A 27,760-nucleotide genomic window follows, 5' to 3' on the forward strand; every position below is an offset into this window, starting at 1 on the left:
AGCAGCAGCTGATCCCAGGAACTGCACAGAGGAAGGGATGCTAAGGGTGGAGAAAGTGGTGTGAGCTATAACCCATTCAGAAATATTCTGCAATACTGAAAGCATCTGATGTGTAGCATCATGAACACATTCATGTCCACTTGTGATAAAAAGCTTTAAATCTCTCAGGCCTAACTACACCATTGCAGTTGATAAAACCATCAGCAGAGAAATAATTACAGTAAATTTGTATTTGCAGCACACGAAGATTCTAGAGTGCCTTTTGTTTTTAAAGATTTCTTACCATTGGAAAAATGTGGAATCATGGAATGGTTTGGGTTGGAAGGGATCTTAAAGCTCATCTTATTCCACACCTGTGGGCAGGGACACCTTCCACTGTCCCAGGCTGCTCCCAGCCCTGTCCAGCCTGGCCTTGGGCACTGCCAGGGATCCAGGGGCACCCACAGCTGCTCTGGGCACCCTGTGCCAGGGCCTGCCCACCCTCCCAGGGAACAATTCCTGATTCCCAATCTCCCACCCAGCCCTGCCCTGTGGCAGTGGGAGCCATTCCCTGGGTCCTGTCCCTGCAGGCCTTGTCCCCAGTCCCTCTGCAGCTCTCCTGGAGCCCCTTCAGGCCCCAGAAGGGGCTCTGAGGTGTCCCTGGAGCCTTCTCCTGTCCAGGTGAGCAGGCCCAGCTGTGCCAGGCTGGCTCAGAGCAGAGGGGCTCCAGCCCTGGCAGCATCTCCGTGGCTCCTCTGGCCTGGCTGCAGCAGCCCCACGTCCTCCTGCTGCTGTTGCCCAGGGCTGGGGCAGCTCTGCAGGTGGGGTCTGAGCTGAGCCCAGGGGCAGAGGGGCAGAATCCCCCCCTGCCCTGCTGCCCACGCTGGGGCTCAGCCCAGCACAGGGGGGGTTTCTGGGGCAGCCTGAGCCCCTCACCCACCAACAGCCCAAGTCCTTCCCTCAGAGCTGCTCCTGATCCATTCCCAGCCCAGCCTGGGGTTGTGCTCGGGGTTGCCCTGACCCAGGAGCAGAAGTTGTGCTTGGCCTTGGTGAACTTCATGAGATTGGCTCGGAGCCACCTCTCCAGCCCATCTGTGCAGAGGTTCTCACTTTGCCAGGTGTGCCTTCTGAGCATCACCTGTTGCACTCCGGGGAGCCCGAGTGCCAGCCAGGTGCTCAAGCAGAAGCTTTTGCTTAACAAAGCAAAGCTTTTAGCAGAGTCATTGCTTCAGTGTTGGGTTAGAGGTGTAAATGTCAGTCATAAATTTAATCCACCACTGCCAGCTGCTCTAATAATTGCTCTAATGAGAAGGAATAGAACAAATTGGGGAAGATTTCATAGGAACAAAGAGCTGCCAATAGTATGCAGGATTTTTAACCTAAATGCTAATGCTTTAGGGAAGTCTTCCTAAACAGCTAAGAATTGAGATACTGAGCCAGTTTTCTTCATTCACAAACTGCTAAAAATAGAGGAAAGAAGCAGCAAACTTGTGAAAAGAAGGTGACAAAACTGAAGCAGACTACAACTATGTCTGAAAGTGTACCTTGAGGCCTGCTGGGTGTACATCCTGTTTGACATCACTGAGTAGGAGAGGTTGACACTTTCCCTGTGGGACAAGTTGCTGTGTGAGGCTTTTGATTTCACATATATTCATCATGATTTTTAACTTTTTTGCAACATTATTTTTCAACAATGCTTGATCAAGATGTTGAACTTATGCCGTGCTGGTTTACTTTGTGCATAATCACCTTACTCTGATTTTTCAAATACACATTTATGGGCTTTCATGTAGGGTTTTGTATTAGTCAGGCTTTTTTTTTTTTTTCTGTGTGCAAATACTGTTATCAATGCTGGGACAGATGATGACACATTTAGATTATTTGTATTTTGTGAATTCCTGAAAATGTTACTTTGCTTTTACTTATGAAATCATACATTAAGATTCAAAATCTAAGTTAAGTCTTCATTTCTGGTGAGATCAGGTTTTGTTCTTCCCATTCTTACTACAAGCATGGGCAGATAAAAGAAAGAAAACCCAAATGTAAGTGTTATTTATGCCTGGAAAATGCCCATGATAACACAGGCAGGTGATTCACTGGCACCAGGAAGGGGTGATAATCTTCAATAGAACATACCTGAGTGCACAATGGACTAAAAAAAAAAAAATCTGCTGTAAGAAATGCTTTATTAAATGATTGCTACATCCCATAAGCTTTAAAATTAAGACATTTGCATCGTGGTGACAAACCCTGTCAATGTATGTGACTGAATTGTGCTCCAGTTAAATTTCTCTGTGGGATTTTCAGTTGGCTCTTTCTAGAGCCCTTTGCAGATTCAATGGATTCTGCATTTCCTTCCTGTCTTGAATTGCTGTGTAAGGTGCCTGGGAGCTTTTTAAGTCACTGTTACTCAATAGGGTGGCAACATTTTATTAAGGAATAAGTATGTACACCTTGAGAAAATACATCCTGGTGAGAAATTCCTGCTGTCACTGTCATGGTTAGTTATTCTGAGGAATGTGCTTTGTGTCTCCGATTGGAGATGGTGAAGGTTGAAATATCCAACTTCCCTGTAAGCTCTGAGTGCAGCTGCAGTGGGTTTGTGTTTAGTATTCAGACAGCAATGCCAGAATCCTACACGCAGATAAAAGATGTGACAGGAGGTGGGGAAAAAAAACTTCTCCTCTTGCACTTGGCCATCTAACTGCAGCAGGTGAGGGATGGGAAAATGCCAGGAAAGAGCAGAAATATCCATGGAGACCCCCAAAAACTCCATCTCAGTGACAGAGGTGATAGATTCAGCTCTTGGTGTGCATTTGAGGTAGAATTTCTTGTATGATTACTGCAGTTAAGAAGATTGCTGGCAGCTGTAAAATCCTGCGTGCACTCAGTTGTCTGAGAACATTAACATTTTCACAAAAGAGCTCTGAAATCAGCTCTTCATTCTCCTGACGTTCATCCCAAGGAAGCTCTGCCACCAAGGTCAGGTAGAAGAGTTGATTTGTTGGGGGTGTGTGCATTTTGGCGATAAAAGAGAAAATATAATTTCTTATTTGGCTATTTATGTAATCTGAATTCCTACAGAAGTGGATACATTCCTGGTAGTTTGATGACCTGTGACAAAGCAGCCTCGTAATTAATTTCAAAATGCTGCAAACCCCAAGGCAGAGTCCCAAGAATGGGCGAATGCCCAGAGAAGCAGCAAGGTTTGGCTAAAGGGAAAACATGTTTGTCTGATTTTTTACTTCTAACATGTCACTTTAATTCTCTCCAGAGACAATGGGATTTTTTGTAAACAAGGATTTAAAAGAAGGATTCAGGGAGAGCTCAGAGCCCCTTTTGGGGCCTGAAGGGGCTCCAGGAGAGCTGCAGAGGGACTGGGGACAAGGCCTGCAGGGACAGGACACAGGGAATGGCTCCCACTGCCACAGGGCAGGGCTGGGTGGGAGATTGGGAATCAGGAATTGTGGAATCCATCCCTGGAATGGATTTCCCAGAGCAGCTGGGGCTGCCCCTGGATCCCTGGCAGTGCCCAGTGCCAGGCTGGGCAGGGCTGGGAGCAGCCTGGGACAGTGGAAAGTATCCCTGTCCAGGGGTGTGGAATAAGATGAGCTTTAAGATCCCTTCCAACACAAACCATTCTGGGATTCTGTGATTCTATGGATTTTTCAGAACTGTATTTCCAGCCCCAGGCACTCCCACTTGACTTCTACAAAGCTCATGTTGCTTTTCGGAACACTCACAGTTGTTATTTATAGAAAAGCTTTTAAGGGAAGTCTCAGATGCTGTAACTGTGGGCTCATTCCAGAGAATCTAAAGCTCAGTTGATCAGCCTCTCACATTTTCTTACTTCAGGTAAAGCAAGATTTCAGAATTATTTAAATAGTTTTGAAATAGTTTTTAATGTTTTTAATTCTTTGCCTGCTGATGTTTGCTGTTAAAAACATGACTGCAATATATTCATTTTTCTGATGGGTTTCCTTTCTCATCTCTTGCATTGACAGATGAATCTGGACTGCAAGATCCCTGTTAGGAAGGTAAGCTGGATGCTTTAGAGACTGTAAGCTGCCAGGAACTCTTTACTGTAGAAGAAGAAATTCTTCTCTGTGAGGGTGGGCCGGCCCTGGCACAGGGTGCCCAGAGCAGCTGGGGCTGCCCCTGGATCCCTGGCAGTGCCCAAGGCCAGGCTGGACAGGGCTGGGAGCAGCCTGGGACAGTGGGAGGTGTCCCTGCCATGGCAGGGGTGGGATGGGATGGGTTTTAAGGTCCCCCCCAACCCAAACCATTCTGGGGTTCAGTGACTCTGTAATGAAATGATGCACAGGTAGAGAAGTGCAGTTAATACAGTTTGCTGAATGTCCCTGACAGTGGGATACTGAAGATTCTCATTGCAATTAATACTTTTAAACTACTTAGAAATGTGGACTACATTGTTATACTTCTATCATTAATAACTCCAGAAATTCTGTTGATGTTGCTCAGATTTAAGTGAAGGGATTCATCAAAGTGAGAGGAGCACAGAACCATAGAAAATCCTGAGCTGGATCCCACAGGGATCATTGATCCAGACCCTGTCCCTGCCCAGGCACCCCAACAGCCCCACCCTGAGCAGCCCTGGGAGCTCCTGCAGCTCTGGCAGCCTTGGCACCATTCCCTGGGCAGCCTGGGCAGTGCCCAGCAGCCTCGGGGGGCAGAACCTTGCCCTGAGCTCCAGGCCATGCCCTGCAGGAGGGTCCTGGTTCATTTGCTTCTCCACACTGACAGTGAGAGGTTGGGATGTCCCACCAAAGGAGAGTCCTCCTGTCTGTGAGTGAAGTGCTACATGTGCTCAGTGATTCTATGTGCCATTGACTCCTCTGTCCCATTCTTTATTGCCTATGTGGAAAACCAAAGAATTTATTGTAGCACACAAAATTGTACAGTGCATGACTCAAGCCCTCTCCCATCCTGTTTGCTCAGTTGTTCTTGGTTTGATGCAGCAGGAAAGGTCATTTACATGTAATTACTTCTTTTTCGTTAACAGTTGCAATTTTCTTGACTGTGCAATGAGAGCATTGGCTTTCTTGATCAATATCAAATAAGCAAACATTAAAATCCTGCAGTTGCTCATGTTAAATATGATGAAAGGGAACCCAGTTTGAGATTAAATTAAAATTGCAGTAGCCAGTCTTGCCTGAAACCTCTGTGACTCAGGGCAGGAGGTTGATAAAGAAACCTTCAGCTTGGACACCAGATTCTTGGTTCCATATTTTCAACAGCCCTGGCTACTGTAGCTTTAGGTGAGGTTTTGCAATATAAGCTTAATTTCTGTGTATGGTGTAGTGATGGTGATGAACTTCTAAATATTTAGAATTCCATCTTCCATGGTGTGTGGGAAGAACTGCAGATTTCTGTGTATTTCCTCCATATAGCTGCCTTCATTTCAGTTGAGTTGTTACCGTTTTATCTCCTTCTTCTCCTGGCATGGTTTAAAACTGATGGTTTTGGGGGGAAAAAACCATAATCAGGGCACCTGAAATCTTAAAAGAATACATTTGATGCACACAGTAAAAAGAAGAGAGGTAGAAGAGCAGGGGGTGCAGGTGGTGGAAAAAATTACAAACAAGAAATGCTGCATAGTAATCATATTGCATGTATGAAATAATGCTCATATGATTGCAATTTTTACCTGTAATAAGTCCTGGCTTAATCTGATATCTTGCATTTTAAATAGTCCATTGCAGGTAGTTTTGTTGTACTACAATTCTCCAAAATTGTACAACAAATGACAGGACAAGAGGAAAGAGCCTGAAATTGCAGCAGGGGAGGTCTGGGTTGGATCTAGGGGAAAGCTTGATGGAAATGTGGTCAGGCAGTGGCACAGGCTGCCCTGGGCAGTGCTGGAGTCACCACACCTGGAAGTGTGGCTGGGGCACCTGGGGACATACATGGGTTAGTGGTGAACATGGGGGTGGTGCTGGGCTGGTGGTTGTGCCTGATGATCCTGGAGATCTTTTCCCACCTTAATGATTCTGTGATTCCATAACCATCACAGAAATTGCAGCGTTGTGTAAGAGTTGAGTTGCCTGTAGCAACAGTTCCTTTCCTTCTGTTATGTTTCCTTCCCTCCCACTCCTTGCTCTAGAAGAAACTCTTCCCACAGCAAAACATATAGAGATATAATAAAGAAAAAAGAAGAAATAAATCCCACACACACTCTGGTATCATGTGTATCCTTCAAACATTTTGTCACTTTAGATTTCTGCCCTCTGGCCTGAAGTGCCTGCAGCTGCCAGGATTTGCTGTGTGGGTTTGGGGCTTTCCCCCCATCCTCTGGAGCAGGAATCCTGGGCTCCAGGAGCTGGCTGGGAGCTGTTTGTACAGCAAGGTGCAGGCATGGAGACATTTCCTTCTCAGTGGTTTGGAACGAAGCTGGCCGAGCTGTAACACAGCTTTGGTGCTGTCATAGTGGTGCCTGAAAAAGGAGTGCAGTGGAGAGAACCAGAGCTGGACACCAGCAGACAGCAAGAAAATTGCCACAGGCTTCAGCTTCATGTATTTGTTAAAGGCTGGGAGAGCTGGGCCTGCTCACCTGGACAGGAGAAGCTCCAGGGACACCTCAGAGCCCCTTTTGGGGCCTGAAGGGGCTCCAGGAGAGCTGCAGAGGGACTGGGGACAAGGCCTGCAGGGACGGGACACAGGGAATGGCTCCCACTGCCACAGGGCAGGGCTGGGTGGGAGATTGGGAATCAGGAATTGTGGAATCCATCCCTGGAATGGATTTCCCAGAGCAGCTGTGGGTGCCCCTGGATCCCTGGCAGTGCCCAAGGCCAGGCTGGACAGGGCTTGGAGCTCCCATGAATAGCCAGGACAGGGGTTTAGAAAGGGATGTTATTCACAGTCTGTTCCAACACCAATCATTCTGCAATTCTGTGATTTTTTATTTCTGGGTGGAAATATAAATCTTTGCTGTGATAAAGCATGTTTGAACTCAGTGATGTTCCTTTAAATGCTGGAGATTGGATGTCAAAGACATGTCTGCTTTTATGACTTATTTCCATTTTCTGGTTCCCTTTTTGAAGGGAACCAGAAAATGAAATGCAGGGCAGACTCCTCAGGCTGGAAGGTACATTTATTTATGTTGAATCCAATGGTATTGTCCAAGAGGACTGAAAGGGGTTGAGTTGCCAAAAGAGAGCCTGTGGATTTGGGATTGCTAATGCCCAGATCCTGCTGAGCTGACGGGAGATGGGTTTTTTGTACAAAATGTGTGCTGTTCCTGATGAATATTGTTGCCTATCTCTCCAACTGCAAACTCTGCTCCTTTGGAAAACTTGGATTTTGCCAGGAATGGCACTGCTTGGTAATTTGCTCTGTAGGATCTTGAGCCTTGCTCTCCCTGGCCCAAATGCAAGATGTCAGGAGGAAAATGGGCAAGTAAGCAAAGCCTCAGCCTAGAATGTGAGACAAATGCTCCCATCCCATTCCCATTTACTCAGTGAGTTAGGAAGGGCTGCACAGTCCCAAGGTTTTGGCTCTGTAGCTTTGGGAGGCACCTGGGTCCAGCTGCACCCACGGAGCCGGGCGGTGCCTCTGCTGCCCCAGAGATGGGAGAAGGCAGTGCTGAGTTAAAAGCCCAGGCTCTGGCTGGGTGGCAGGCCCCACGGTGGAAAGGGGACACCAGCTCAGGCAGAAGCACGTGGGAATCTCTGCTGGCTGTGCAGCAGGATGGGAAAAGCCCATTTAGTACATCTGAGGGAGTGGCTCCCTGTGCGTGGCGCCGAGTTCCTCGGCTGTGGTCGTGTCTGTAACAACGGCCGGATGTGAAAAACCCAAAACCACAAAACATTTCTGTTTGTCACAGGGAGCCTGGTGCAGATCCTGGGAGTGCAGCATAGAGCTGTAGGGATGAACTCATGTGTAATTCTCCAGCCTGAACAGACCAGGTTTCTAAGGATCCATCCCTACAAATACAGGGAATAATGCAAGGAGTGCTCCTGGGAAATCACACCCCAAGAATCCTATGAACAGTCTGGCTTGAATGGCTTGGGGAAGTTGTTTGTGTATGGAAAATATAACCAGGATCTGAAAGTACCTGCTAGTTGGATTAATTTTCTTCTACATTGCCTTTGCCCTTGAATTGTCAATGTTTTCTGAAGGCTTAAACACCATTCCATAATTTTTTTTTAAGTACACCCCAAAAGATCCCAAGACTCCTGAATGAATCTGGTGTTTGCCTACAACTGCATTTTCTTCTTTTTCACCATTTTGCTCAGAATATTGGAAATACTGAACATTAGTGCAGAACTGGTGTCTGGTTTTGTGGCTGGGATGATGAGCTACAGAGGTGGTTATTCCCTCCCCACTCGTGTGGATGCTGCAGAATACAGATAAGCTGCTTCTCTTTGACAGCAGCACTCATTTAAAGCTTTCTGTGCCATTGCCTGTCCCAACCCGTGGTGCCTCTGGATTGTCACCCCCAGAGGAACAGCGAAGGGTGGCCTGGATCAGCCTGCTCTGAGGCTCACAGAGTCGGTGTTGAGACAAGATTACGCCTGGGGATCCCTGGTCCCAGCTCGTCCTCCCCTGGGACTCGGTCCCCCTGGAGAGCTGTTGCCACCAGAGGCAGCCACTCCATTGTCACTGCTCTGGCCAGGCCAGCAGTGGTGACAGCAGCTGTCCCTGTTTGCAGGGGGAAACCGATTCCCCCACAGAGCCACAGGGAACAGGATCTGGTGAGCTCCAGTTCCCTGCTAGGGAGGGTGTGTAGCTGTGCCCTCAAAGGGCAGAAGTTGCTCTCAGGGTTGTCAAATAATGACTCATTTCTGATGGAGGTCTGAGGGCGCAGGCGGCGCCAGTGCAGGGACCGCCCGGGCGCTGCATCACAGCCTCGGCAGCAGAGAAATCAGGAACTCGGCCCCGGCTCTGCCTGGGAGCTGCTCTCTGCCTGGGAGCTCGGCTCTGTGTAGGACAGAGACTGCCCAGGAGCTCAGGGATCCCAGCCCAGGCTCTGCTGTGAGCTTCCCTGGCCCCGCTGTCCCCGGCCCCACATGGGCACCGCTGAGGTAAGAGCCAGGCCCGAGGGGCGCTGAGGGCAGCCGAGGGTTCTGCCCTGCTGTCCCCTGGGGCACAGGGAGGGACGGGCACGGCGCTGAGCCTGGTGGGCAGGGGGGAATGCCCGGGTGTCCCCCGTTTTCCAGCAGGGGAGCAGCAGCTGCCCTCTGTCCCAGTGACACCAGTGCTGCTGGAGGGGAGAGCCCAGCACGGCTCCATCGCAGCCGGGGCCCTCCTGTCACAGCTCTGGCACCTCTGTGCACTGGGAATAAGCTTGAGCTCTCCAGTCCAGGGTTGGGACAGCTTTACCAACCCCCACTACGTCTCTGTGCTTCTCAACCTCATTGCAATTACTCAGGTTTACCAATTCATAAAGGTACAGAACAGCCCCAAAACAAAGAAGGGAGCAAATATCTCCTCTCAGGCTTTCTGCCTGCACACTCTGCTTGTGGGAGCATTCATTCCAGTGATGGGAATCTCATGGATCAAACACCTTCAGGAACAAAGAGCTGCTTTAGGAGCAGGCATGTGAGTGTCACCAGGAGGGAGGTGATTCACTGCTGTCCCTGCTGGTGCCTGGGCGAGGCACTGGCTGCAGTCCAGGCTCTGCTGGCAGCAGGTCTCCATTGGGGGTGTGTGTCCATCACCCTGAGCCCCAGGGCTGGCTGGGCAGAGGAGAAGCTCTTCCCTTTGGTACTCGAGTGGAGGATCTGTCCCTTCCCAGCACCAACTGCTGTCTGCACACAGGGCAGGACTGACCAAACAGCTGCTGCTTTTCACCCAAAATTTCTGTCCTTGAGCAGCAGTAAATGAAGGAGAGTTGTCAGAACTGCCATCAGCCCTCCTGGCTCAGCCAGCACAGCCTTCCTTGGACAGGATGGACCTTGGCAGGGGAATGGAGCAGACCCTGTGCTGAAGCTCTGTGTTCATGAGGTCCTCAGCATCCTGGAAGTGACCTGAGCTGCACCAGTCACATCAGCCTCTGGTGTGCAGCTGGGGAGCAGCTCACAGTGGCTGCTGCGCAACCCCAACTTCACCAAGACAACACGTGTGCCATGGACGGGCTGCAAGGCAAGGGGATGGCTTCTGCCAGAGACAAAACTGCTGCCTTCCAATGCTAATCTCGTAGCAGCTACAATTGTCCCTGTTTTGTTGTTGTGGATATGGGCTGGCAGGATCAGACAGTCCTTAGATCCACACTGCCACAGAGAGGAGTTTACAGCAGTGATGCAGAGCAGTGATTGTGAGTCACCTTCCAAAGAGCAAAGTCATCTCTGCTCCAAGGAGCTCGTCCCACAGCGTGGGCAGCAGGGCAGGGGGGGATTCTGCCCCTCTGCTCTGCTCTGATTCGACCCCACCTGCAGAGCTGCCTCCAGCTCTGAGACCCCAGCAGAAGAAAGAATGGAGCTGCGGCAGCCAGGCCAGAGGAGGCCACAAATGTGCTCCAAGTGCTGGAGCCCCACTGCTCCGCAGCCAGGCTGGGAGAAGAAAAGGCTCCAGGGAGAGCTCAGAGCCCCTTTTGGGGCCTGAAGGGGCTCCAGGAGAGCTGCAGAGGGACTGGGGACAAGGCCTGCAGGGACAGGACCCAGGGAATGGCTCCCACTGCCACAGGGCAGGGCTGGGTGGGAGATTGGGAATCAGGAATTGTTCCCTGGCAGGGTGGGCAGGCCCTGGCACAGGGTGCCCAGAGCAGCTGGGGCTGCCCCTGGATCGCTGGCAGTGCCCAAGGCCAGGCTGGGCAGGGCTGGGAGCAGCCTGGGACAGTGGAAGATGTCCCTGCCATGGCAGGGAGTTGAATGAGATGGGTTTTAAGGTCCCTCCCAAACCATACCATTCCCTGATTCTATGATCCTCCCAAGGAGGTGGCAGTGGGGATGAAGGAGGAAAAGACCCACAATTTTAAATTGCAAAGCTGTCATATGCATCCCGGCATGAGCAGCTGGTGTCAGGGTGGCACAGGGACATTGTGCAATGATCCCACAGCCGGTGCATGTGACAGTCCCACCTCAGCCCAGCCTGGCCTGTGTCCCCAGTGCCAGGCAGCCCCCGCACCAGCCCTGCTGCTTTCCACGTCAGCAGGGCCACGGCTGCTGCCCCTGGTGACTCGGAGCTCCTGAAAGAGGAGGTGAAAAAGCAAGTTCCTGGTAAAACCACATCACTCCCACACAGCTGTGGTGCTGGGCTCCTGCTGTGCCTGCAGAGCTGCTGAGAGCTGGGGCCCCTCCTTGGTGGCAGAGAGCAGGAGTGCTGGTCCTGCTCCCGTCCGTGTGTGGGGCAGGGGTGTCCCCAGGACACAGCTGGCACAGGCAGAGCTTGCAGCCTTCTCCTCCATCCCGTGGTGCAAGGCTGTGTGAGGGACAGGAGCTGCACTGGCCAGGGGAGTCTGTGGGACAGCAGCCGTGACCTGGGCCAAGCCAGCTCAGCCTGTCCCTCCACAGCCCCTTTGGTTTCTTCTGCAGGTGGCAGCAGGAGAGGACAGGGAGTCCCTGATGCGCTGACGGTTGGCCATGTCTGGGGTGAGCGGGGCAGCACAGGGACACCAGCAGTGCCAGCTGACACCGGGGACCCTGCGGTGCCCCCAGGACCGAACTGGGGTGGAGGAGGGCTCGTGCCCAGCGCCCCTGGTCCCCAGCCAGGGTTTCAGAGGGTCCTTGGGGCTGGCCCTGGTGCCGGGGGGGAAGCAGAGGGGTCCAGCTCTCGCTGTCCCCACCAACGCTGTTTGTCCTTGCAGAAGCACTGGCCCCCCGGCACGCAGTGCGTCACCAAGCATGACCACAGCAAGCCCAAGCCCCGGGAGCTGGCCTTCCGCAAGGGGGACATGGTCACCATCATCGAGGCCGTGGAGGTGAGACCTGCGGCTGCCCAGGGACGCTCTGCTCAGCTGCCAGAGCCAGTCCCTCCCTCACCAGAGGGATCCGCCCTTCCTTGCCCTGCCCTGAGACCCTCTCGTCCCCAGGGCAAAGGCTGGTACCGCGCCCGGCACAACGAGACGGGCCAGGAGGGGCTGCTGGCAGCCAGCGCCCTGCGGGAGCGCGGGGCCATCCGCGCCGACCCCAAGCTCAGCCTGATGCCGTGAGTACAGCCGGGGTGACTGGGGGGGACCCCGCTGAGCCCCTGCGGGCTGCGGGTGCAGATGAATCCAGTGTGTTCCCCCCATTCATGGTTTGGGGGCGCAGCTGGGGACAGAGCATCCTGTGGCCGTGCCCTGGCCGTGGAGGGATTTGCTGGGGCCAGTACCTGGCTTAAAGGAGCCCTAATTGTGCCAGCCCCGTGGAGGGGGGTTTCATGCAGTAGGGTCTGTGCAGCTTTGGCAGGCGCTCTGCTTTCCCCATCTCGCTGCTGCCCCTGGCTCAGCCCCCTCTCCAACGCCCCTGTCCTCAGCTGGTTCCACGGGAAGATCTCAGGGCTGGAGGCGGTGCAGGAGCTGCAGCCCCCCGAGGATGGGCTGTTCCTGGTGCGTGAGTCTGTGCGGCACCCCGGGGACTACGTGCTGTGCGTGAGCTTTGGCAAGGAGGTGATCCACTACCGCGTGGTGCACGAGGAGAACACGCTCAGCATCGACAGCCAGCAGTACTTCTCCAACCTCATTGACATGATTGAGGTGAGACCCCCGGGCAGAGGGTCCCACCAGTGCCAGAGCAGAGCAAGGACCTCATGGGCTCTCACAGAGGCAGGTCCTTGTCCTGTTCTGTGTGGTTTTCACTGGTGTTTTACCCCGTGTAATTCTCCATCCCCTTCAAAGGCTCATGGTTCCCACTCAGTTTGGGGTGCAGTGGGCAGATCTGGGATTTCCCAAGGATGTCTCTGCAAACCAGCTGTGCCAGCTGCAGTCACAGTCCCCAGACAAAGGCCACATTTTACCCCTATCCCTGCTTATTCAGTGCCTCACATAGCAGGAAGACCCTGGTGGCCTCTGCCTCCCCTGGACTTTGAGGTGTTTTGGTGCATCTCCTTCCCCTCAAAGCCCCTCTCACCTGCTGACCCCACAGGGCTCCCAGGCTGCTTTGTGAGCTCTCACCCCTCCAGTGAGTTTTTCCTGGTGGTCCTGCCCTCACCCTGTCTCCTCTCCAGGGAGTTGCACTCTTGTGTTTTCCTTTTAGACACAACTTTTGGGTGGCTCCTTTCCCTTCTCAGCTGCCTTGGCCCCACTTTAAAACTCTGAAGGTTGTCCTATCCCATCCCATCCAGCCCCATCCTGTCTGGCTGCTTCCTCTCCCATTGCCTCTGCCAACGGCCCTCAGCTGCTGCAGCCCCTGCCAGGGGTTCAACCCCACCAGTAGCACCCCATATCCCCTGTGGTCCATCGTGGTGTTCCTCTGGCTGTGCCCGGAGGGGAGCAAGGCTGAGACGTGGGCTGCCCTCGAGGGTGGCGAGGATGCAGTCTTGTGGAGCATCCCAAAGCTGTTCCCTGGACACCCCGACCCTGAGGGTAAGAGCTGGCATCACCTCCGCCTGTTCATCCCTTGGCAGCATTACATGAAGGAGCAGGGAGCCATCTGCACCAAGCTGGTGAAGCCCAAAACAAAATCTGGGATGAAGTCAGCTGAGGAGGAGTTGGCCAAAGGTAGGGGATGGTGGGAGGGGGCTGTGGTCTGCATTTTAGGGACAAGGCCCTGCTAACTGGTGGCCCCTGCTAACCTGCCCTTGTGCCCATGCCCAGCTGGCTGGTTGCTGAACCTGAAGCACCTCACACTGGGAGAGCGCATTGGGCAAGGCGAGTTTGGAGGTAGGTGAGAGGGCGGGGCTGGAGGTTCCCCAGTGGCACTGCCTGATCCCGTCCCCATCTCATGGCACGGGGGGCTCAGCCTGGAGAGCAGGGGGCCGGGTGTGGGGCTCAGCCTGACCCTCCTGCGCTCTCCCAGATGTCCTGCAGGGCGAGTACTTGGGGCAGAGGGTGGCTGTGAAGAACATCAAGTGTGATGTGACTGCCCAGGCCTTCCTCGCTGAAACAGCTGCCATGACGTGAGTGCTCCATGCAGGCGTGGCCCCACCCTGCCTGTGGCCTGGGATGAGCAGGCACCTCCTTGACTCAGATCCCCTCCATTCCAGGAAGGTCCGGCACAAAAACCTGGTGTGTTTGCTGGGAGTGATCCTGCACAATGGCCTCTACATTGTCATGGAGTTCATGAGCAAGGTGAGAGCACCTGGCTGCTCCTCAGCCAGCGGGACCCATCACCGCTTAGATTTGGGAACAATATCCTTGTCTAGGGGCTGACTCATCACAGATGCCAGGCACTGCAGCACCTGCAGAAGACAAAGTCTCCTGGCAGCCCCATCCTGTTGGTCCTGACTCACTTTATCCTCCTCTGTCAGGGCAACCTGGTGAATTTCCTGCGCACGCGGGGCCGGGCGCTCGTCTCCACCCAGCAGCTCCTCCTGTTCTCTCTGTGAGTTCCCCTCCTCCTCCGCTGGGCTGGGACCCCGGGCCCTGCCTGCCCCTGTGCAGCCCCAGGGAGCACTCAGGGACACGGCTCTGTCTCACTCGCTCGTGGCAGGGATGTGGCTCAAGGCATGGACTACCTTGAGTCCAAGAAGTTGGTGCACCGGGACCTGGCTGCCCGCAACATCCTCATCTCCGAGGAGAACGTGGCCAAAGTGAGCGACTTCGGCTTGGCCCGGGTCAACCCCAAGGGTGCAGATGCCACATTGCTCCCTGTGAAGTGGACGGCACCAGAGGCCCTGAAACACAATGTGAGGGACAGTGAGAGGGACAGGGCTGGCCAGGGGGTCCTTCCAAAGCATCTCACGCCCTTGGGTTGCCCCTGCTTGTTCCCATTCCCACTGACCCATCCCTGCCCCACCGTGGCCTCTGGCACAGCCAGCCCTGCATCTCCCAAAATTCTGCCTCTGTTCTGAGCAGTGCAGTGGGGATTGGGGCAGGATGATGGGACTGGGGGGTGCTCACACCCTGGGGAGCTGAGGGGGGGCAGGGGACAGTCACTGTCCTCTGTCTTGCCCTCGGGAAGCAACGGGGACCCAGCACAGCCCTCAGCTGGCTTCACCCTCCCCTCTCCTGCCACCACAGAAATTCTCCTCCAAGTCGGACGTGTGGAGCTACGGGATCCTCCTGTGGGAAACCTTTTCCTTTGGACGGGCACCCTACCCCAAGCTGGTGAGCACTGTGCCAGGGACCACCACAGGTTACACCCCACTGGCACTGACGGGACGGGGACATCCCACTGCTCCCTGAGCAGAGCAGGGAAGGGGGTTGCCAGCTGGTTCTCCATCCTGGCAGGCCCTGAAGGAGGTGACGGAGCTGCTGGAGCAGGGGTACCGCATGGACGCCCCTGAGGGCTGCCCGCCCACCGTCTATGCCCTGATGAAGAGCTGCTGGGAGCTGGAGCCAGGCAAGCGCCCGTCCTTCAAGAAACTCACAGAGAAGCTACAGAAGGAGCTGAAGCACCTGAGGGACATTTAACCCCCATCCTGCTACCAGGACACAGGACCTGAAGCCCCTAGACCCTCCAGGGTTGGGAGTGGCAGGGCAAGAGGGGCCAGGAACAGGAGGGCCTGTGGTGCTGCTCTCTCCCTGTGGAGATGGAGCAGCAGCCTCCCTCCATCCCGGCATGGTCCTTCCACCCACCACACAGCCCACAGAAGGTTGCCATAGGATTGATCTGCCCTGGCCCACCACAGTGGGGAGCACAGACCCCAAGGCAGCCGAGCCCACAGCCCTGTGCTCAGCCCCAGGAGCAGATGCTGTGTGTGGGGTCCCTTCAAGCTGCGACTTCCAGTGCTGGGAGACAGGACTGGACATCTCCACCCTGACTCAGCCCTGCCCCAGCGCCCAGCCCCACACGGGGATGCTGGCACAGCCAGCTAAACCACATGGATTTGGGCTTTTTGATTAAACCAAAGAATCTAGTTCAACAGCATCTTTAAGCCTCTGGAGTGAAATTAGGCCTATCTCTCACTTGGGGCCTGACAAAGCCCAGTGAAAGGCTTTGGGGGGGCCAGGAGCTCTGGCCCTTGGAACCCCCCACACCATCCAGCCCCTCTCCCATCGGGGCTCTGTGCAGCAGGGGATTATGCTTTAATCAGAGCCTGTATGGGAATTGCTTTCCTATAGATTACAGGCACGGGGCACATCCCCAGGCGTGGGGAGCCCCCGGCCCCGCAGGCTGCCGAGCAATCTCGATCTCGGTGGAGCAGGGATTAGCGGGGGCACAGGGTGGTGTGCCCCGCCACCGCCTCATCTGCTGCCACTCCTCTGACCCTCGGCTGGGTTTTTTCGGCTAATCCTCTTGTGTCTCCTCCGTGCTGACTTCCTGCACCCCCAATCCCCCTGAGTGCATGGTTCTGGGTGCCCACGGCATGGGGCTCTCCCCAGGGCTTGCCATGGCCCCATGGGTTCTGACCCAATTTTGGACCCATGTATTGGGGGTATTTCAGCCTGACCCGGTGTGTGCTGCAGTTCAGTGACTCCTTCCACCTCCCTATCACTCTGATGAGGCAGCACCTGCTGTCCCTCTGCACTGCCACTGTCCCCTGCAAGCACCCTTGGGTGCAGCAAAGGGAAGGTCCTTCCACCCTGGCTGTGCCTTCCCCTCCTAATGCCTTAATCCGCCCCTGATCCGCGGTGCCCCTGGGGCTGGGCCCACTGACCTTGCGGGCACTGGGACCCGGTGGGCACCTCGGGGCAGGAGCTGCCACCGCCACCCACCATGGCCTCCTTCTTCACGGCCACCCTGAAGAGCTTCCAGGGGGGCAAGGACGAGTCTGCCAAGGGGGCCCCCAAGGATGAGAAGGCAGCTGTGCTGCCCAGCACCATGGGCCGCGAGGAGTTTGAGGAGTACCAGCGGCAGCTGCTGGAGGAGAAGTAAGGCTTTGCCGGGGCTGAGCGGGTCACGAGGGTCCCCCAACACTCCAGAATCAGGATCTGATTCTGTGGGCTTTCCCCGGGGTGGCACAGGACAGGGACAGGGAGGCAGCTGGGGCAAGAAACAGTGCAGAGCAGGTGCCCTCAGCATGTCCCCCACAGCATAGGGGGTCCATGGAGGAGCTGGCACAGGGCTGTGACAGCACCTTTGTGCACCACGGGCGACAAGGGGAACCCCCAGGTGTCAGAGCCCCGGGATGGTTCCAGTCCATCACCCTTGGAGCCCAGGGATGGGGGTCAGCTTGGGATTGGATTCAGGTCCCACCTCCCTAGGACTGGGCGCTGTGGGAAGCCAGCAGCTCAGCACCAGGGACATGAGAGGCTGCAGGAGGAGCGAATCCCTGCAATGGGCGCCTTCATCAACCACCTCTGAATCTGGGTGCTGAGCTGCGGGGACAGGATGTGGCTCCTGGTCCCAGATCCCCACTTTAACCCTCTTGTGGCTCTCAGACCTTCTCCCTCCTACCCCGGACCTGCTCTGCAGGAGGAGCAGGGTGACCTGGGTGGGGTGGTCCTGGGGGGCTCAGTGAGGAGGGGTGATGGTGTGGCACCTGCTGCAGGATCGAGCGGGACAAGGCGTTTGCACAGAGGAAGGCAGAACGGGCCACGGTGCGGATGCACCTGCGGGACAAGTACCACCTGGCCCAGGTAAGAACCAGCCTGTCTGCGGGCCCGGGGGCTTCCTCTTGACCCCATCGCCCGAACAGCCCCAGGCCCACGGCTGCCGTGCTCCCCTGGGCCGGAGGCATTCCTGAAGGGGGCAGCAGACGGCCACTGTCTCTGTCTATCTGCCGCCCGCTGTCCACCCAGCGTCCGAGCGTGGCACTGGGCAGTGCTGGAATCCCGCCGTGTCCCCAGCCCCCTGGGACTGGCCGTTCTCTGTCCCCTTTCCCCGCTCCGCCGGGGCGGGCCCCGCGTCTGTCCCCACCCGACGCCTCTCCCACCCGCGTCCAGGACGAGCGAGACGACGCGCAGGTGCACGTGGCCGGAGGGGCGGTGGAGCTGCCGCCGGACCTGGCAGCCATGGTGCACAGCGAGGAGGAGGAGGAGGAGGATGGCGGCGCCGGGGCCTTCGCCTTCCTGGCGAAGCTGCGGCAGGTGGAGCTGCCGGCGCTGCGGGAGCGCGCCCTGGGCGGCGTGGAGCAGGTGCGGGACAGGTGCGCCCTGATGTAGGAACGCTGCAGGAGCCATCGGCAGCCCCTGTGCCCGGGAGCCGCGGCATGCCGAGCTCTGGGTGGCCTTCACTTGGGGTACGGGTCCCAATACTCATGATAGGCGTGAGTTTTCTTCCCCAAAGAAGAAAAGCGGCGCAGAACGCCCGGGTGTGGTCAGGGCCCTCTCGTGGTGCTGCTGGTGTGAGCCCCCACATGGGGCAGGTCCCTGACCCCGTTACCCCCCTCACCAGCCCTGGCACCGTGCACCGTTTGGCTCAATAAATACAGCATTGCCGGCACCGTTCCTGTCCTGCCACATCCCGCACGCACACAGTCCCTGTCCTGGTGGGTGAGGGGACACGGTGACAGCGCTGGAGCCGGGCTGCCCCGTGTCCTGTGAGCCACCAACCAGCCCGGGACGCTTGGCCACTGGGTCCTGCCCCCCCTCTGCAGCAGCCCTCACAGGGACCCCGTGATCCCCCTGGCCACCCCTTGGGGACAGCCCCGGAGCGGGCGTGGAGCATTTACTCCGTGCTGGAGCATCCCCAGCGCGGGCAGCAGGAGCATCCCCTCGGCTGGGCCGGGGTGCCCGGCTGCTCCTGCCCCGCCGGGCTCTGTCCTGGGCGCTCGGCAGCAGCGCTGGCTTAAATGCGGCCGCGCCGGAAGGCCGGGGGCTGCTGAGATCACTAATACCTGCCTATTTTAGCGAGCTCTAATCTTCCTGAGTCGCCTGTCCCCGAGGACTAAGCTCGCTGAACCCGTGTAAAATGTTGGTCCAGCGCTGGCCCCAGCGGCACCTCCCGCCGGAGCCGGAGCCGCCGGGAATCACGCTGTGTGTGCATGAAAGGAAGGACGCGCTGAGCCGCCTCCATCCTCCCCACGCCGCTGCCATCTGCTCCGGAAAGGCTGCGGGGCCGGCCCTGCCCGGGCTGCCCACGGCCGGATCCGGCGCAGGTGGGCCCGGAGCTGCCCCCGAGCCCAGCGCTGCAGCAGAGCCGGGGCTCAGGAGCGGGGAGCACGCCCTGCACACACGGGGTGCCCATTCCCCGGAACCGCTCCCGGTGCCAGCCCAGGGCCTGCCGAGCATCCCGGGGAGCGTGAGACAGGCTGCGCCTGGCACCGGGGAGCCTCGGGGTGTTCGGTGGCCCCGCTGTCCCTGCTGACTTCATCATCCCTGCTGTCTCTGCCATCTTCCTCATCCCCGGTCACCAGCTTTTCTTCAGAACTCAGGAAATCTCCCTTGAGGCACAAACCCCACCTGTGGGATGGGACCGTCTGTGCCACGGCAGTCCCTGGCCAGGATCCTGGCAGGCCGGCAGCAGCTGTGGCACCCATCACAACGCTGATCCCACCCCACATCGCCACCAAGTGCCAGCTGCTGGGATGGTGGCACTGAGGTCCCCAACGAGCTCTGCCAGCACCACCTCAGTCCTCCATCCCCGTTCCACACCAGGGTCCCATCCTGCTCTGCCGGGCACCCCTCTCCCAGCGCTCCCCGTGGGGCTGCATGGGGACTCCCAGCGCCAGCTGGGATTCGGGTCAGGACCCTCCGCCAGGTCTCCTTGGCTAATCGTCCTCCCCCCGCCCTCCCCATGCTGCCACCTGCCTCCCGCTCAGCACCCTTTTGGGTCACCCCTGCTGCCTCCCCGCCTGCCAAAGGCCTCTTAATGAACTAAAAAAGTGATAAATCCCCGGCCGAGCTGGTCACGTGAGGCCGGTGGCCCCCGGCCGCCCCCCGGGCCGACCCCCGCCCCCGGCCCCACCGCCCCGGTAAGCTGACGCAGCGTCTCTAAGCGTTAGCAGCTTTGCGCGCTAATAGGATTAGGGAGGTTTAAAACTGTCATTTGAGTGAACTAAACCCCCTGATACTCTGCATTGCACCTTCTTAACCAATTTGCCTTCAATTAGGGTAATTGGGAAACTAGCAAAGAAGTATAGCATTAATATTTTAAAGTGATGAAGCGATTACGGGCCTTGGACAAGGAAGCAAATCAATTTGCTATCTGCTCCTAAAAGGCAATTATAATCATTTGGCAAATCAGCCTGCTGCCTCCCCCCGGGCGAGGCAACACCTTGTGTGTGCCGGCAGGGCACACACAGCGCCGGGCCGGGCAGCTGGGCAGCCCCCGCACCCAAACCGGGCCCCTGGGCAGCCCCCGACCCTGAACTGGGACCCTGGGCAGCCCCCCACCCCAAACCGGGCACCCTGGGCACCCTGGGCACCTCCCCGCCCCAAACCCGGCACCCTGGGCACCTCCCCGCCCCAAACCCGGCACCCTGGGCACCTCCCTGCGCCCAAACCGGGACGCTGGGCAGCCCCCGACCCCGAACCGGGACGCTGGGCAGCCCCCGCACCCAAACCAGGCACCCTGGGCACCTCCCTGCACCCCCGGGCCAGGGGGGCACCCGGGAACCTGCCGGGGGCCACCAGTGTGGGGCACACGCTCCTGCACTCGGCACAGTGGCCAGCATGGGCATCGGGAGAGTGGGGTCCAGTTTGCACCCCTGCCCAAAACATCACCCCTGCCCCATCCGTCACCTCTGTCCCACTCATCACCCCTGCCCCACCCATGGCCCTGCCCCACACGTGGCCCTGCCCCACACATCACTCCTGCCCCACCCATGGCCCTGCCCCACACGTGGCCCTGCCCCACACATGGCCCTGCCCCATACAAGGCCCTGCCCCACACGTGGCCCTGCCCCACACGTGGCCCTGCCCCACCCATGGCCGTGCCCCATACATGGCCCTGCCCCACCCATCACTCCTGCCCCACACGTGGCCCTGCCCGGGGCTGTCCCCACAGCTCCCTCTCTCCCCTGCCCTCCTGCAGCACTCCTGGCCCTGCGGTGTCCCCTCACCCCCGGGGGCTGCAGGGCCTGCCTGCGCAGGTTGTGCCATCCCTGGGGTGTGGCCTTGCCGTGCCCAGGGCAGTGCCAGCCTGTCCCTGCGGTGGTGGCACACTGTCCCCAGGGTAGTGGTGTGCCGTCCCCAACACAGCATCACCTGTCCCCAAAGAGCTGTGAGACAGGGCAGGTAAAGCCTCACAACCCCAATGGGGGACAACGAGATGGCCTCGGAGCCCACAGCAGGACACAGAGGGGCTGTGGGGTCTCGCCAGGAGCAGCTCTGGTGGGGAGGGCACAGACCCGGGGCCAGCAGCACCTGGCACAGTCCAAAACCCCCACAGTGACATTTGCCATGCGAAAGGGGAAGTGTGGCGAGGAGGAAGGGAGTGGGAGGAAGCTGAGACAGGCCCGGGGGTGGGGGCGGCTGCAGGTGGCAGGAAGATGGTTTTGGGAGAAAGTAAAAGTGAGCAAAGAAAGAAAAGGGCAAAATGCACCCCACATGATGGGGCTGTGGGCAGCACCAAGCACATCCCCCAGCAGAGCCCAGGACTCCCACCATGATGTTTCCATCGTTCCTTGGGGCCCAGGGGCAGCGGTGGGAGTGTGGAGGAGAAGAATGGTGGCCCTGCCCCTCAGCCTAGCTGCCTTTGTCCCACGCCCCCTTAGGCCAGGGCCCATGGGGCTCCCCCAGGGATTGTCCCCTTGGCTGGATCCCACAGCTGGTCCCCACAGGGTGTTCCCATGCCTGGGCCCAGTGCTCAGTCCCATGGCCATGAATCATCCCAGGCCTGGTCCCACGGGCACTGTTCCATGGCTGCTCCCCACACTCCTGCCTGGTGCCCTGCTCTGGTTCCCGTGAGTGTTCCCTGCCTGATCCTCATACCAGGTCCCCAAGGCTGTTCAGGGGCCTGGTCTCTATGGCTGGTCCCTACACCTGGGCCCACAGCCAGACCCCAGAGCAGCTCCCCAGGCCATGTCCACACCCTGGGGTCTCACACTGGACCCCATGCCTGGTCCCCGTCCCTGTCCCCACACCTGTCCCCGTCTCTGCTCCCCACACGGGCAGGGCTCTGCAGGCAGCGTCATGGGAGCCACAGGGCCACCCACGCTGTCACAGGGCCACCCCCAGCTCGCCATCCCTGTCCAGGGGGGACAACACCCATCACTGCAGCATCCCCATCCCACCGAGGCTTGGGGCATCTGCCCCGGACCCCATCCCTGGGGCAGAGGCTCCGCAGCCCAAGGAAATCCTGCCCCCTCCCCCTCCATCCTTTCTTCTCCGCTCCCCCTGTTTCTAATTCTTTCTCCTCGCCCGTAATGAGGGGATTACACGGCAAACTCCAGCAGGACGCCTTTGTGGGGAGACAATCCGAGTGGGGAAGGCAGTTCGGGGCTTTGTCCGCCACTGCCCCCCCGGACCCGTGCTGGGGGGACATTTAGAGCAATTACTTGTCCAGAAAGTAACTGTCAATCATTCTTAAAGGGGAAGGCCTCCAATTAATAACCTCGTCTTAATCCTTTGGACTCATTTCCAATCTGCGGTGCCTTGGTGACATCTGCAACACTAAATAAAGATTCTCCCGAGCCTTAGCACGGCGGTTCTGTGACAAATAAGAAGACTAGAGGCAACTTTGGCTGCCAAAGCTGCGAGATTGGTGAGGTTGAGCCGCTTGTTTGGTTCCCGGGAGGGACCAGCAAAGTTAAATACTCCTGGAAAAGCCGAGTTGGGCCCAGCAGGTAACGCCGTTTTTTTCCAATTCGGGACAAAGCGCCGAGGGAAGATGCTGAGAAAGGGAGTGGGTGTCCCCAGGGTGTGCCTGGGGTTGGTGTTGGGGACGGGGCTGGCACCATTCCCTGGGGACTCAGGAGCGGATCGGGCGCCCGCCAGTGTCACTCGCCCCGAGTCACACAGGGCCAGGGCCAGGAGCCACCCGGGCTCCACCACCCATCCCTGGCAGCTCGGGCCCAGGGAGCCAAATCCTGGCACCCAGGTGGGCTCCCAAAGGCACAGAATGGGGTCCCAGTGGAAGGTGGGGCTGTCCCTGGACTGTCTCTTCCACATCCCCTGCTGACAGGGGAGCCCACCTGTCCTCAGCGATGCTTTGCAGTGCTCAGGAAGTGAGAGGTTTTAAAGTGAGGGGTTTTGCCCACTTTGACCAGGGCTCAATGTCATTTCTGTTGCTTTTTTGGGTGTCTTTACCAGCAGCTATTCCCTCCCCCTAGCTAGCAGCCCCCACAGGAAAACCGTGGGCTGGAGCATCGAGGAGAGGGGGGGAAGGACTCCCCTGAGGTATTGGGTCCTTATGGTTCCCAGCACAGTTTTGCAGCTTAAGGGCTTAAACCCAAAAATTGCTGCTAGCATGACAGAGGCTGCAGGAAGATGTTCTTCGGGAGCCAGAGTTCAGCAGTTCCCCCAGCCCCAGCTCAGCGTGGCCTGTTTCCAGGCAGGATTCCCAAAACACTGGTGGCAAAAGCCTGGGAGTCCTGAGGCCAGTCCCTGGAGGATGGGGGGAATGGGGTGCTTGGTTGCTGCTGTCCCCCCAGCCTGGTGTGTAATGCCCCCTCGTTCCCCACTCAGGGACATTCTGTGCCCCCCAGCCAGGCTGAGGCAGATTTGGGGGGGTCCCGCCCTGGCCCCCACCCCGCAGGGTCCGGGGGTGCTGCTCTGCTGCTGGGTCACTGCTGCTCCAGTGTTCTGCTGCTCATCTCTGCTCCCAGGTCGGGGTTTGCTGCTCCCTGGGAAGATTTTGCCTCCGTTGCTTTCTGATAGGGTCAGGGGGTGAACCATGGGGCTCTGTCTTTGCACCTTAGCCCTGTCCCCCACCGGTGCCCCTCTTCTTCTCCCCATCTTATCCCCAGCCCCCCCAGCCTCTCTCACTCCTCATCAGTGCCCATCTCACCCATTCCCATTGCCCAGCTCCTTCCAGTTCCCCCCCGGCTCTGGCTCCCCCCATTGCTCCGTGGGGCCGTGGGACATGGCTGGGCAGGGCAGATGGGGATCCTGGTGGGGTTCTGGGTGCCTTGGGGGGGTCTGCGCCCCAGGAGGGTGCTCTAGGTGCTCAGCCCCCCTCTCTCCTCTCCTTGCAGGTGTGGAGCTGCGCAAATGAGAAGCAGGTAAGTGAGAGCAGGATGTCAGTGGGGGACCCCATCCCTTCCCTGTGTCCCTAACCCCAGAACATGCTGTGATGCTCACACAGTGACCACAGGGCCCCTGCTCCCCCCGGCCCCCCGCCCCCCACCGCTGCCTTGGGGCACCCCAGGGTGCAGCACCCAACACCCCTGTCCTGACCTGTGGGTCCCCTGAGGCTGCTGGGCTGGACCCAGAGCCCTTGGGGCTACAGACACCCTGCCAGGGTGGGCCTGCAGCTCCCAAAGGCACACACACCCTGCTGCACTCCCAAAGAGACCTACACCCTGTGCTGCACTCCCAAAGGCACACACACCCTGCTGCACTCCCAAAGGCACACACACCCTGTGCTGCACTCCCTGCACACACACACACACTGTGCTGCACTCCTTGCACACACACCCTGCTGCACTCCCTGCACACACCCTGTGCTGCACTCCCAAAGGCACACACACACACACACCCTGCTGCACTCCCTGCACACACTCTGTGCTGCACTCCCTGCACACACACACACCCTGTGCTGCACTCCCAAAGGCACACACACCCTGCTGCACTCCCAAAGGCACACACACACTGTGCTGCACTCCTTGCACACACACACACACTGTGCTGCACTCCTTGCACACACACACACCCCCTGTGCTGCACTCCCAAAGGCACACACACCCTGTGCTGCACTCCTTGCACACACACACACCCTGTGCTGCACTCCCTGCACACACACCCTGTGCTGCACTCCCTGCACACACCCTGCTGCACTCCCTGCACACACCCTGTGCTGCACTCCCAAAGGCACACACACCCTGTGCTGCACTCCCTGCACACACACACACACCCTGCTGCACTCCCTGCACACACACCCTGTGCTGCACTCCCTGCACACACACACACACCCTGCTGCACTCCCTGCACACACACCCTGTGCTGCACTCCCTGCACACCCTGCATGCACTCCCTGTGCTGCACTCCCTGCACGCACAGCCCCCGGGCATGCATTGATTGCACTGGACACACTGCCCACAGCACACACCCACAGCAGCACCAGGCACAGGCTGCTCGTGTTGGCTGCACTGCACAGACACAGCACACGCTGGGCAGGCACTGCACACTGCCACACACAGGCACACACTGCATGGGCTGCACTGCATGGTGTGTGCCACAGGCTCTGCACGTGCCTCTGCTGCCTGTGCCACGTGCACTACGCACACTGCACACGCTGCACACACACCTTGCACACCCTGCACACCCTGGGCACACTGCACACACTGTGCACATTACATACACACACTGCACACACTGCACACACCCTGCACACACTGGGCACACTGCACACACTGCACACCCTGCAGACACTGCACAAACTGTACACACTGCACACACTGCACATACACACACTGCACACCCTGCACACATTGCTCACACTGTGCACACACACTGCACACACACACTGCACACACTGCACACACACACTGTACACACTGTACACACTGCGCATGCTGCACACACTGCACAGACACTGCACACACTGCTCACACTGCTCACACTGTGCACACACACTGCACACACTGCACACACACACTGTACACACTGCGCATGCTGCACATGTTGCACACACTGCACAGACACTGCACACACTGCACACACTGCTCACACTGCTCACACTGCACACACACTGCACACACTGCACACACTGCACATGCTGCACACACTGTACACGCACTGCACACACTGCACAGACACTGCACACACTGCTCACACTGTGCACACACACTGCACACACTGCACACACACACTGTACACACTGTACACACTGCGCATGCTGCACATGCTGCACACACTGCACACACTGCACACACTGCACACACTGTACACGCACTGCACACACTGCTCACACTGCTCACACTGCTCACACTGCACACACTGCACACACTGCACATGCTGCACACACTGTACACGCACTGCACACACTGCACAGACACTGCACACACTGCTCACACTGCTCACACTACACACTGGGTGCCCACAGCTCCTGTGCCCACAGGCTGTTCATGCTCCACACGCACTGTGCTCCCTGCACACCCACGGTGCTGTGCACAGCCTGCACGAGCACTGTGCACACACACTGTGCCCTGTGTGCAGCAGTGCAGACACTGCACAGCACGTGCTGCATGCATGGCACAGAGGCATTGCACCCTGGCACTGCTTCTGTGTGGTGCAAACCACCCTGCACAGATCCATCCCCACACACCCCCATCCCCACACACCCCCATCCCTGCCCACCCCCATCCCCGCACACCCCCATCCCTGCACACCCCCATCCCCACACACCCCCATCCCTGCCCACCCCCATCCCCGCACACCCCTATCCCTGCACAGATCCATCCCCACACACCCCCATCCCTGCACACCTCCATCCCTGCACATCCCTATCCCTGCACATCCCTATCCCTGCACACCCCCATCCCTGCACACCCCCATCCCTGCACAGATCCATCCCTGCACACTCCCATCCCCACACACCCCCATCCCTGCACACTCCCATCCCTGCACATCCCTATCCCAATACACCCCCATCCCCGAACACCCCCATCCCTGCACAGATCCATCCCCTCACACCCCCATCCCCTCACACCCCCATCCCCGCACACCCCCATCCCCACACGCGCACATCCACGCTCTGCATTGCTGCACACCTTCCATCGCATGCCCAGCCTTTCCTCCCGGACACCTGTGCCTCACTGGGGGCCTCCCTGAGCCCCCCTGGGCCCTGCCCAGGTGTGTGTACCTGTGCCCAGGTACAGGCACAGCCACAGCTGCTGCAGGCACACAGTGCACAGCCCCAGTGCACACACAGCACCCCACACACACACCCTGTGTGTGCAGCCTGGGCAACACCCGACACCCAGCCTCTGTCGCTGCCCTCTAGGACCCTCATTACCCCCTCCCAGCATGAACTCACTCTCCTTTTCCCTCCTCACTCCCCCTGAGGCATTAGGTGAGCCTTTGCCGGCGGGTGTGGGCAATGCAGTGCCTTCCCCTTGCCCCAGGATTACAGTTTTCTGCCCCATTTCCATGTCTGCTGACATCCTCACAGTGGAAAGAGACCCTTAATCCCCTGCAAATACTGCAGGAAGATTTCAGATGCCGGATAAAAAGCTTAAAGATGAAACGTTGCGAGGGTTGAAAATGCTTATAAGCGTCACCCAAACGTTATTAGCTGGGGGACAGCGCCGGGTCACGCCCGCCCAGCCTCGGGGCTGACACGGGGTGCCCCAGCGTTCCAGGGCCAGCCTGCTCCATGGGAGAGGCTGGACAAGAGGAGCTGCAGAGGAAGGAGGGAATTAACCCAGGCTTGGTCCCCTCCAGGCCAGGGCAGAGAGAGATCAGGTTGGCTCTCAGTGATGGCACTTCCATAAATCCTCCATTTCAGAGGAAATCTGACTTTTAGCACCAGCGGGTTCAGTGGCCCGGTGGGATCTGACAGCAGGGCCGAGTATGAGGCATCCCTTGGATTCTGGGTCAGTCCCCAGGACCCCGGGTCAGTCCCCGGGACTGTGGATCAGCCCCCAGGACACCACAGCCCTGGGATCCTCTGCTGTGGCAGAGAGGATTATGCCTTTGCATAACCTGTTCTAGGGCCACCCTACCTTCCCATCCCTCCTTTTCCTCGTCCGTCCACCCCTGGGCTGGGACACGTGCGGGGCCCAAAGCCCCCAGGCCCCTCTGACTCTGCGCCGT

The 27,760-nt window shown here is 57.8% G+C and overlaps 2 protein-coding genes across 4 annotated transcripts; both read left to right on the forward strand.

Moving 5' to 3' along the window:
- Window positions 1–3,745: 3,745 nt before the first annotated feature.
- MATK (megakaryocyte-associated tyrosine kinase) lies at window positions 3,746–15,887 on the forward strand. 3 transcript variants are annotated; one of them, XM_063160794.1, is made up of 14 exons: window positions 3,771–3,834; window positions 3,984–4,016; window positions 11,472–11,528; window positions 11,744–11,857; window positions 11,969–12,084; window positions 12,394–12,613; window positions 13,483–13,576; window positions 13,673–13,738; window positions 13,875–13,974; window positions 14,062–14,146; window positions 14,326–14,399; window positions 14,508–14,703; window positions 15,038–15,124; window positions 15,248–15,887. In XM_063160794.1, exons 3-14 carry the CDS (start codon window positions 11,520–11,522, stop codon window positions 15,428–15,430), a joined length of 1,344 nt encoding a protein of 447 aa, XP_063016864.1. In that variant the 5' UTR covers window positions 3,771–3,834; window positions 3,984–4,016; window positions 11,472–11,519; the 3' UTR covers window positions 15,431–15,887. The 3 variants fall into 3 exon arrangements, with proteins under 3 accessions (XP_063016862.1, XP_063016864.1, XP_063016863.1); XM_063160792.1 differs by lacking the exon at window positions 11,472–11,528 and having other exon boundaries at window positions 3,746–3,834; XM_063160793.1 differs by lacking the exons at window positions 3,771–3,834; window positions 3,984–4,016 and adding an exon at window positions 6,736–9,023.
- A 789-nt stretch (window positions 15,888–16,676) lies between these two features.
- Window positions 16,677–18,064, forward strand: LOC134420543 (complexin-3-like). Its single transcript, XM_063160695.1, has 3 exons — window positions 16,677–16,831; window positions 17,452–17,539; window positions 17,846–18,064. The coding sequence occupies exons 1-3, from the start codon at window positions 16,677–16,679 to the stop codon at window positions 18,062–18,064; spliced, it is 462 nt and encodes a 153-aa protein (XP_063016765.1).
- Window positions 18,065–27,760: the final 9,696 nt, after the last annotated feature.

Source organism: Melospiza melodia, chromosome 7, assembly GCF_035770615.1.
Source record: "Melospiza melodia melodia isolate bMelMel2 chromosome 7, bMelMel2.pri, whole genome shotgun sequence".
Taxonomy (NCBI): domain Eukaryota; kingdom Metazoa; phylum Chordata; class Aves; order Passeriformes; family Passerellidae; genus Melospiza; species Melospiza melodia.